This window comes from Chaetodon auriga, chromosome 6 (genome assembly GCF_051107435.1).
Source record: "Chaetodon auriga isolate fChaAug3 chromosome 6, fChaAug3.hap1, whole genome shotgun sequence".
Classification (NCBI taxonomy): Eukaryota; Metazoa; Chordata; class Actinopteri; order Chaetodontiformes; family Chaetodontidae; genus Chaetodon; species Chaetodon auriga.
This window is the reverse complement of record NC_135079.1, coordinates 9898262-9909529: the sequence shown is the minus strand read 5'-3', so window position 1 is coordinate 9909529 and position 11268 is coordinate 9898262. Positions and strand designations below refer to the sequence as shown.

The 11268-nt window shown below is 42.7% G+C and overlaps 1 protein-coding gene across 2 annotated transcripts; it reads right to left on the bottom strand.

Moving 5' to 3' along the window:
* Positions 1 to 835: 835 nt before the first annotated feature.
* On the bottom strand, positions 836 to 10922 carry caprin1b (cell cycle associated protein 1b). 2 transcript variants are annotated; one of them, XM_076733383.1, is made up of 18 exons: positions 10780 to 10922; positions 9215 to 9379; positions 8947 to 9009; positions 8753 to 8839; positions 8419 to 8657; positions 8224 to 8306; positions 6510 to 6740; positions 6340 to 6392; positions 6150 to 6233; positions 4239 to 4409; positions 4027 to 4135; positions 3850 to 3911; positions 3663 to 3755; positions 3121 to 3267; positions 2583 to 2736; positions 2274 to 2453; positions 1487 to 1593; positions 836 to 1384 (listed from the first exon to the last, which is right to left on the bottom strand). In XM_076733383.1, the coding sequence occupies exons 2-18, from the start codon at positions 9377 to 9379 to the stop codon at positions 1298 to 1300; spliced, it is 2115 nt and encodes a 704-aa protein (XP_076589498.1). In that variant the 5' UTR covers positions 10780 to 10922; the 3' UTR covers positions 836 to 1297. The 2 variants fall into 2 exon arrangements, with proteins under 2 accessions (XP_076589498.1, XP_076589499.1); XM_076733384.1 differs by having other exon boundaries at positions 2274 to 2450; positions 10780 to 10917.
* Between the last annotated feature and the right edge of the window lie 346 nt (positions 10923 to 11268).

The following is an 11268-nucleotide window of genomic DNA, read 5'->3' as shown; positions in this document are numbered from 1 at the left end:
CATTTATCTGAAACCTGCACGGATTACTTTGAATAATTTTGCATACAAAATATGTTGTGATACGTGAAACTATTTACCTTAAAACTGCACATTCAGGGGAAATAACTGGACTGCCAATCACAAAAGCACGATCTGTTGGGGTGAGTTCATCAAGGTTTGAACTGGCCTACATAATAGCATATAGCTACACTTTTACTTTTAAAGAACGCTGTTAGATAGAGGAATTGTGCGTTGGGGAACACTTAGGTCCACAAACCACTTGCTCTAGTTCCACGTGAGGCTAGGCCATGGTTCCTCTGTGAAATGTAAGGCTGCAAAGAAAGCATGCAGTTTCCCCTGCACTTAATTATGAACTACCACCTGCTGCAGACAGCTACAATGTCACCATTGTATCTTGTATGATAAGGTGGGTTGGTCGTCTCTGGCAGAGAGGTGTAATAAACATTACCATTTGTTTATCTATAAACCATTGTTGGAAAACTACCAACCTACTTCTTAATGATGCTGGACAGGAACTTTGGACCCAGTCAGACTCACACAAATGACCGGCTCATGTTTCATGTACCCTGGCAACAGTGTGAGTTTGTAATGTCAGCCTTCCTCCTTTTACTAGCCCAAATTCTTGGACTGACCTTCAACACAGGCTAAAAATGAACTTTACTATCGACAATTTACAACCATGATCACATCACCTGTCTCAATGTGTAGCTGTTTTACCTGAATTCGTCTTGTGTCCTATGCATCTTTAACTTGCCTGTAAATTATCCACTGTAGCATGCTCTGCCCCCTCACCTTGTGACTGCCTGAACGTTACAGCAGAAAGCTGAGGCTGAAGCATGGGTATGCAACACAACTTTATTGAAACTCTTGAAGCAACATCAATTTACAAACAAGGAAACGGGAGCTCATTGAACAAAAAAATCCTTTTTTTTGAACCAAAATGACAGAAAAGAACTGAAAAAGGGAATAAACTCCCAAGGATTGGACCAGCAGTGGCAGGTGCATTTTTTTTCATACAAAAAATAACTTATGAAATCTTTCAAGTTTACAGGAATATTGTAACACAAGGCTTGTGTAAATCGATGACTGGATTTACAGCTTAGCTTGTGTGTTAGACTTTAAATGATTGAATATTTCCAAATATCAAAGCAGGCATTACTTTGATTTAAGAGACAGGAAAAATACCACTGATGAAGAACTAACAAAGGAGAACATGAGTGAGCTGGGGCAAATGCATTCTTGAATTTTGAATTTTCAGTGTGGTGCAAGTTAGTCACAGTCATTATGAAAGGCCTTTTCAGGATCGTATTGCCTGAGTGCTGCCTCTTGACACTCCTCTGGGTCCCTGACCAGCTCCGCGCTTGTAGTTCTGTTGGTAACCGTCCTAAAGCAACAGAGAAAAGAAGACATTTTAGAAACTACTCCAACAGACAGCAAAGGTGACATGAACAAAGCCAGCGTGGGGGTCTGAATTATTCTTTCATACCCTCTGATAATTCCCATTTGAGTAATCCCGAGGTGTGTTGAACTGAGTCGGTCCATAACCAGAGTTTGGAGTGTTGGCAAATGGGGGACGATAACCATCATAGCCACCTGAAAAATGAGAAGACTTTACACTTAAAATGCATCGTCTTAGATTTCGAATAAAACAAGCTCTGACTCTTCAGCCCTTTTCAAACATGCTCATTACAGAAATGTTTTGGCAATTTTAAATGTCAACAAACGCCTTCGTCAGTTTTGCTACAAAATCATAGCGACAATCTGGCCGGGTTGAGCTGAGTCTCATTTCCGGAAAAACCCATTAGAACGAATCTGAACTGAATCAGAATGCTGTGAAATTAACTTAAAGACAACAGCAGCATGAGGTTCAACACACACAGAAATATTGAATTTATGTCTCATTCCTCTGTCTAAGCACTGAAATAAATTTATTAAAAAGAAAATAACATTTGTTTTGGTCTCTAAATGTTGTTTTTCTGCTCCAACCTCAAAAGAGATCGAAAAAAAAAGCAAAACTAGTCAACATCTGAGAGAATACTGGTCTGGCAATTGTTAATGTTGGACATCTTTCATTCATACAGCATAGTCCTATAATAAAACATGAAATCGATGAGGAATTTTATTTCACAGAATCACTCTCATATTAACAGACACCCACTGTGTGTCTGTCCTACTTTAACAGACATGAAGGCAGCAATGTTACATATTCCACGTCTGAAAAGGGTTTAACTGAAAATAATGGATTTACTTGTGGCTGCGGGTTGTGAGTTTACCTCTGAATCCATTCGATGAGCCTCTGTAGCCATTGATCATGCCCCTGGCATTGCGAGGTCCACCACGAGACATGCCTCTGCTGTTGTAGAAGGACTGAGGCTGCCTGCCGAAGCCTGGGCCCTGCTGGGAAGGCTGCTGATGGCCTCCTGACTGGTCTTGGGAATGAAAGGCACCGACTACTAAAAACATATGATTGGGTGCCCGAAAACAGATGCATGTCAACCTTCAGTCAAACTCGAGAGAAAGAGCAATCTTGCACAATTAATCCAGGAAGTAAATAATGAATAAAAGACTGAAAATCTGTCTACCAGACTGCAGTTGTTCTGACTGCATCTCTGTCTGCTCCACAGGATGCTGCGACTGGCTGCTGAAGGCTTGGTTGTAGCTGTTCTGGTACTGGTTGGCCTGGTTCAAAGCCTCCGTCTCACTAGCTGGTGGGACCGGGGCATTGAGGTTGAACACCTGAGGGGCGAACAAGGGCCACATTGTGGTGAAGCCAAAACCAGAGGAAAGGTCACACGCTCATTAGGAGTAAAGTCTATTACTCACTATTTCCTGGATAAAGCTGCTTCACTGCAAACCCATACAACTGCAATATGACGAGAGGGCACTTCAGGACTCCATAAAGCAGTTTCTAATGGGAGCTATTAATGTATTTCTAGTTTGACTCCACTGGAAGTAATGTTCAACGTCCTTCTAACACCTCTTTAATCCGCATGACAGACCAGATGATTTGGTCTTTCACTCAACTCAAACATGAAATGGTTTAAATACAGGTATTATTTCACAACATGAGTAATTCTTGGATTGAACAACAGGCAGCGTGTGTCATCACAAAGGCCTTACTGTCTGCATTGATTGGAATGGTGCTGCGTTGACATTGATGCCACCGCTGTGAGGAGCTTTGGAAACAGGCTGGAAAACCTGCGTTTGAGAGGCAGGCGGGAGAGCCGTCGATGGTGGAGGCTGCTCCGACGACAAGGACATGGAGGTCTGTTGAAGACAGAAAACACAACGGAAGATGAATAAACATGTTTTTATCTGCAGTGTGAGAAAGTACATCAGGAGGTCAAAAAACGTCATTTAGATTTAAGTACAGGATTCATGATTCAAATTTGTCCTTGGCATTCGTCCTGGCTATCTGACAAATTTATCAAACTACAATTAAATACTGAAATAAAATACTAAAATCTACACAAGGTGAACATTTAAACAAGGTGATTCCAGCTTTTTCAGACTCCTCATACTTACATATTTCACTACTTTTACTCAACTTAATACAGGACTAGGACTCGGTCCTTGCATTTCGATCCTTTCTTAAACAAAACTAAATTTATCGAGCTGCACACTGCATGTCAAACATGAACTCACAGAGCGGCATGGTTTACCTGGATGGGGTCGATGGATTCTTTTGAGGGTCGTGGATCTGGCGTGTGTGAGGTCTGATACATGGGTGGCGGAGTCGGGGAGACGATAGGAACCTGAGAACAGAGAGTAAAAATGACACTCTTTTGTTTAACATTTCTTCAGGGTGGCTACAAGATCAGTGCTGTCCATTCAAGTTTGATTACTCACTTGTGTGGGCTCAGGTTGGACAGGAACAGTGTTGGGTTGCGATAGCCGGGACTCTGGGTGAACTAAGAAGATTTGAGTATTGCACCTTAGTAAACCGGAAAGGCCATTTCAAGCGTTGAAGTGTGAAGTTTACACATACCATGACATCAGAACTGAGTTTCTCTTTGTGAAACATACCTGGAGGACACACCATCTGTGGTAAGTCAATGTTCTGAGTGGGTTTCATAGGCTGCGCTGAGACAATGGCAGGATCAATGGGCTGTCCGTCAAACTCCAGCATAGAGTCCTGAGAACGTGACGAGCACCATGCTGAATATCTACACTGAGACGTGATGAGCACCATGCTGAATATCTACACTCAGCAGTCCGTCCAAGCACAAAGTCCTCACCTGCATGAAGTTGTACGTTCCCTGCATCTGTGCCATTAAGTCCTGCACCACCTGCTTCCTGGCCATGGGGTCAGTAGCCGGCGCAGGAGACGCCAAGTTCAAGGGGTGGGTCTCCAGGGCAATAGGGGAAGCCGCAGGCTGCACAGGCTGCTGCTGCATGGCACTGACTGCCTGAGAGCGGAAGACAGACATTGCAGACGAATAAGAAACAGGAGGAATAAGTGAAATCTGGTTCAGTCATTAGATGCTGCCTGTGGGTGTATCTCACATCATGGTTTGTAAATTGAAACCTCACAGCTGACAATTAAACATGCAAATGTGAGCATTCCAGAGCAGAAATCAAAGTACCAAAGGCTTGAACACCCTCTGCACAAAACAGAGACACCTGTCTGACAGCTCTCATCGGAGCCTGAGCCTACGACACTCAGTGTGGTGCCTAGAAAACAATTCCCTGCTGCCTGAAGAACTTATAATGCTTTATTTCTCCACAACTATGAATCATAGTAGGTTCAGGGCATGAATTACACCACAGTCAAACAGCCAGCGCTGTGAATGCCCCGGGGGGTGTTCGTAATGCCCACTCACATAGCCAGTTTGACAGCCCTGTCTTGAACAGGCTGTTGTGTCCTTAAAACAGAGTTGAGATTTCCTCCTTCAAAACTTCATGCAGCAAATAAACTCTCGTTTCCCTGTGTCTCTGTAATCACGTTGGACATCATCAGCAGCCTAAGATTTCTCCCACTTGAACAGATAACCTGCTCGCTAACAATCAACATAATGTGATAAGCGCAAGCAGCTAAACACTGTGTGGTCCAAGTATTAATATATGTGTTTTACAGTTTGCAAGCATATTGCTGCATAGTGTTATAGGTCAGTGATAACAAAATAATATCTAATAAACTAATCAAGTCACAACTCTTGTGACTGGGCCAGCAGAAAACCAAGGCAGACAAGGCTCCGACTGTTGGCGCATATTTATTTCTGACTCTACATTTACTCTAGCTGTAGAAACCATACTAGAGAAAAAGAGATGTATTCTGTATCTGTGATTTAGGAGCTGATAGCAAAATCTCCAGTGTCCAGTGCTTAGCAGCAACGACCCACAACACTCTGCAGCAGATAAAGTCACCATGACAGTGATGTAAATGATAGGGAAATAAGCTGCATTAAAAGCACATTCATCTGGGGACAGGATCACTGTGAATCTCCAGCTGCACTGTGTTTTCAATGTCTCTAACAATTTATTGATCAATAGTACATTTACTTCAAAAAAATCTTTTCAAAAGTGCTTCATACAAAACCCATAGTTCAACTACTGACAAATGAGTCCTTATCTAGACAAGCTATGTGATTCCCGGTGACTATCTGTAGAGAAGGTGAACTATGATCAACAATCACTCTCAGGACAGACTGGGGAGTAACGTTGGACGCGTGCATTTTCAGTCCAACACTGTCCAACTGGATGAAACGTCTGACAAATTTTTGTCTAGTCAGTATCTCTACTGTCACTATCAAATGAAGGCAAAGTCAAGTTCTAAATAGTTTTAATTAAAATATCCTCCTTTGCAAAATTCTGCTCTCTCATGCTGCATTCAAGTCCATCTAAATCAACTCATTAAGTTGCAAATTCATCATGTCAACAATAAAATTAACATAAAGGTTTTAACATCCCTTGAATTTTTGCTGTTTTTCTATAAAATGCTCTTAATGTATTGTTTTTAAATGTGCTGGTTAGATCAGGATATACTTCCACTGAAATACTAGGAACATAGTTAATAATGTGTCCCAGCCAGTTAGAACCAGATGTACCAAAATGGTCATTCAGTCGACAAAGTAGACAAATAATGAGCAAAACATAAAACTGTAAAATGTAAAGTTCAGTCCCAGACAAACATAATCCCTGCAGCATACCTCTGTTTCTGTGGTCCACTCATCCCCCTGCTCCTTCTCACTGCCGCTGTAAGTGCCGCCTGGAATGAACTGTCTATTTATGAACTGGAGGATTAAAAAATAATAATGAAAAAAAAAAAAACACATCAGCACAATACTGCAAAATATAATCAGTCCAGTGACCTCGCTGGAAAGGGTAGGTTAATCTCACCTCTGTTGTTTCCACTGCAATGGGTTCTGTGAACTCCTCAATTATTTCAGTTTCTGTAAAGAGAAAAATAATTTTAGAGAATGCAGTGCTGATTTCATTATTGCTTGATTGCATTAACATTTTAAAAATAGAGTGTTTCACGCAGCACGGCATCAGAGAATGGTCAGGACCTGGATCGACAGTCTGCTCTTCTGCTTCTGACGATTCAGCTACTACTTCTGCCGCTACTGCCGCCTCCGCTGCCGCCGCCGCCGCCGCTACCGCCGCTGCCGCCGCTGCTGCTGCTGCTGAGGCTGCCTCTTCCTCCACTTCCTCCTCACAAACTCCATTTTGGTGAGATGGAACCCGGTCAAAGTACCCGCTCAGCAGAACCTGGTCCAAAGTCTCTTTCAGTGCCTTGTCTACAAGACAGGTAACATAACGAGCAATTTATTGGAAAGACAAGTTATGAAAGCTGACACAGTCATCATATTTACAAAGTTACAATATGCAATGAGGCCACATGACCATTTTACCAAATTCAGCCAGCCAGACTGTGCATGCTATCGTAATCAAAGCATAATAATGCAGTGCTTGTATTAGGCCCCAAACTCAGGATTTTGGCTGCGGCACACATTAAACTTACTTATTCACTTTGAAGGCTCTGGTTAGTTTCAAGTCTTAATATTTCCTCTAGAATACAGAATATGTTTCAGTGCCTTAAATGCCAAACCTCCAACTAAGCAACAGTCCTTAATTAATGATTGAAACAAAAAAAGTCCCAGGCATGGGATCAAAATGCTCCTAATTGCTGACCGACCACATTAAAAATATGCCACTCCAACACAATCGTGACTTGTGATTCACTAGAAACACTAGCAGAGCCCTTTAGCTAGCTCAGGCATTTCCACTTTTGGCTCTTCGGGCAAAGCAGGTCAGTGTTATTTTCTTTACTGCCTTGTGCTTCAGGTCAAAAAGTCTGCTGCTGTCTGAATAAATATCACCCTGAGTCACCAAGTAAGACCTCCTTACTGAGGTGAAAGGGTTGGCTACAGTGAACTGGGTCACCAGTATCCTAATGTGGCTCCAGAGATCTGACCAGTGGAACCACAGGCGACAAGGCCACTGGCACTCTGCCCCAGTGCTGAGTCAGGATAAGCCCACAGCGCTCAGCCCCCAAGCAGAATGCAGCAGTGCGAGTCCTGAGGCCAGATTGCTGAGAATGCAGTACACCAATATCCCCAAGCCCTGATTATTCACATCAGAGCACTGCACACATGCTGCATTAACAAAATACAATGAACATGCTACATTAACATATTAAGACTGGCTAATGGCCTGCAGTACCCTCTGACAAGGAGGTTTTGTTTAGAGCATTTGCCATCTTTATCTACCTTTCTGTGAAATCACTCAAAAGGATGTGACAAATTATTTATGGCCATCTTCAACACAACAAAAAGCTTGCTGATAACTGCTTTGTCACCAACCATGTGATAAAATGTCCTGCCAACAATATTCACAACCAGCTGGGCATATAAATAAAGCCAGTTTGTCTTCAATAAACTAACTCAATTTTGCTATAAATTACAGTGGGGCTGTAACTGCTGATTATTTTCAATACTAATATATACTATACCACTATTTTCAGTAAATGTCAGTAAAGAGCAAAAAATTCCCATCACAGTTTTCCCAGACCCCAAGTTAATGTCCTCAGATTGCTTGCTGTGTCTGTCAAGCACTCCAAAACCCAAAGATATTCAGTTTAATATCACAGAAGACTAAGAAACCAGCAACTAATTCCATTTGGAGCATGTGCTGAAATTATTTAGCCAAAACACCCATTAATGAAAATACTGAGCTCTACTGCTTGCACCCATTCATCGGCTTTCATTAAAATTGACTTACATGTTGTTCCAACCACAGCCTTGTCCTTCCCTTCCAGGAGGTCCCAGAGGTGCACAGATGCTTCTTCATACTGGTCAGCCAACCTGCAAGTGTAGAGAGATAAGTTGTACAGATCCCCTTGTTAAAAAGGAAAAAAGAAGTGGAAGAAGTCTTTCGCATCTCAGATTCATTCAACAACCAATGCCTTGGACTAACCTGATGTTTTGGTCACGGTCTGGCCCCAATAACTTGTAGAACTCATCAAAAGCTGTGAGGTCTGCATCTGTCAGCAGCGGCGAGCCGCTGACTCCCTGCTTCAGGTCCTGCCGCACAATGTCGTCTCCCAGCCGATCCAGGAGGAACTGCAGCTCCAGAACCGTCTTCAGCCTCCTCTGCTCTGCCTCCTCCCGCTGCAGCTGCTCCCGCCGTGCAGACTTCTTCACCACCTTCTGGATCTAATGATATACACCAGTCACAAAAGGTCTGGCTACTGCAAGTGAGGGTAGACACCACTGAGGGAACATTTTCAGGAAACCGCAGTGATCCTTACATCTTGTCCCAGTGCGATGAATGTCTTGTGCAACTCTCGGGCAAATTCCAAGTTATTAATGACTTCCTGGTATTTGGATAGGGCCTCCTAAAAAGACAAAAGAAAGAGACATTTCATGCATCACTAGGTTGTAGTATCTTTGCAAGTATTACTGGATTATTGTGGTTTTGGACAAAATGACAAAGTGTACCCACCAGCTGGTCAGGATTGAGACGCTCCCCGCTATTCTTCCTGACTTGGTAATCGTCCAGTTTGCTCTGTAATAGACCATCACAAATGCAACAAAGAATAATGACTTACCACACATATTAAGAAGAAATAATTCTTGATGTGAGTGCTTTGGCTTTTGGAGCACTTCAGCTACGGACTGAGAGGGACATCTGTCATGCATCATACTTTACACAACAGCGACGCAGCTCCACGTTGTTGCATCCAGGACAAATGGCCGTCAACACCACTCACCTTTTTCTTCTCCATGTTGCGGGCCTTCTTGTCGATGACACCCAGCACTTGCTTCAATACTTCAGACTGTCCACCGAGTGCAAAACTGCCCATTGACCCTGGAGCGGATCCCACATCTGGGCTGGCAGACTGCACGGTCCCATTTGCATTCATTACTGAGGGCATCTAGAAGTTAAGTGTGGAAGGTCAACTTCTGGAGGCAACAAGGAGACGCCTCCACCAAAAATTATACAAATTCGTAAGCATTAGATTAACTGAAAATGACTGTCATCAGCATGAGTTGAAACCTTTCAAAACCAACATTGAAGAGATTATTAAAAGTCAATAAATGCTGCATGATGACTAATGAAGACAGTGTCATGGGATTAGGGCTAAAGCTAACAATTATTTCCACTGGAGATTAATCTGCCACTTATGTCCCCTGTTTTTCCTTTTTCTGCCAGTACAGTGCCTCGCCTCATCTTAACTTTGACTGGTTGAGTAAAAATGATTCCAATGGGTTTCATGCAGTGGAGCATACAGATTTTATTATTTTGGGAAAGAGAGCATAGGTTTTTGACTGGTAATGGTTATCATCAGATAATCTTAGTTGAGGTATTGGTGCGAGGAAAGATATGGTTGGAATGGCGCATTCCTTATAGTCAATCACAATTTGTAAAATCCCAAATCTACATACTCAAATTGCTTGGTTTTTATCCGACCAGCAGTCCAAACCCCAAAGGTATCAGTTGACAAACTCTGAACCTAAGTGAACCACCAAATATTCACATTCAAGAGCTGGAAACGGAGCAAAATTTCAAGTCAATTGTTTAGCAAAATTGTTACGATTTCTTTTTCTCAGTCGACTATTCGATAAATCAACTTCCCGTGTCTGCTCTACCTTAGATAACGTCATCGTCAGGTTGCATGATACAGTGGGCCTGGACAAACCGACTGACGGACAGACAGACAGATGTCACCAACAGATTAACTATCGATTCTCAAAAGTGAATGTGTAGTACGAGTAATATGCGGAATAACGAGGGTAAGTATGAGCGGTTAACGTGGGCCTTAATGGCACAAGAAAACATTAATTTACAGATGAGTAGCTACTACAGGACAGGTGGTGTACTATCGATGTAATCTGTTAGGTGTAAACGACGCACAGTATGAACACAAAGTGCAGCTTCTTAACAAAATAAGTGTAGCAGACTATATCCCCAAGCCCCCAAACCAGTTCAACATAGCAACTGGCGAACTTTAGTCTAACTGTGTAAACTGGAGAGAGGACATTTCTCAATCCTTCTTCTTATCAAAATATTTTCACTATAACTTCGGATACAAAGCTGTATTTTCGGCTACCAGTTCTATGGTCCAGAGAAAACGTAGCAGTGCGGCCAGCTCGCCGGTGTTATCTATGAGGTCTGGTAAAATGGCCCTGACCACACTACCGTTAGCACAGACCACTGACTTAGCATCTTCACGCACTGCTAGCTTGGTTGTCTGGTAGCTACAGCGACGCGTGCTAGTCAGCAGCCGGCCTCCCGGCCTCGTTAGCTTGGTAGTATGACTCCTGATTCACCCACCTTGATGTTATATATCCACAGGGGAGCTTGCTAGCGAAATGTACGAAACGGCCAAGTTGTTATTATTGTTGTGTTGCTTTATTTTCTCTTTCACTCTAGTGTGGGATCCGCCCCGCCGGCCTCACCGACAACTGAGACGGTACGAAAGACGGCGAAACTCTTTATAAAGGCGAAGGTCCGTTTTTAGCTGTCACATATATGCCTAAACGAATAAACTATAACAACAAACCTTAAGAGAGCACAGATTTATTAATATCAACATTTTCATATGCAACACAAACGTGTTAATTGAACTATTCAGCAATGCGTTAATTTTACAGTAATTAAATATGATGTAGTTGCTATTTGTGAACAGGCAATATAATCAGCAGCCTCTTGGCAGAAAATCTGCACAATCATTAGCTTTGATTAGGCTACCCTGTCTGTCTCCCTATGCCTTATACAGTATTTAGTTCTGCAGCAGCTGTCCATCCCACTGAGAGAACTGGC

Coding starts and splice junctions, on each gene's coding strand:
- caprin1b (XM_076733383.1), bottom strand. CDS start 9,379: ATGCCCTCAGTAATGAATGCAAATGGGACCGTGCAGTCTGCCAGCCCA. Junction 8,658..8,752: donor TCATCGCACTGGGACAAGAT/GTAAGGATCACT, acceptor GTATATCATTAG/ATCCAGAAGGTGGTGAAGAA. Junction 3,912..4,026: donor ACAGATGGTGTGTCCTCCAG/GTATGTTTCACA, acceptor AAATCTTCTTAG/TTCACCCAGAGTCCCGGCTA.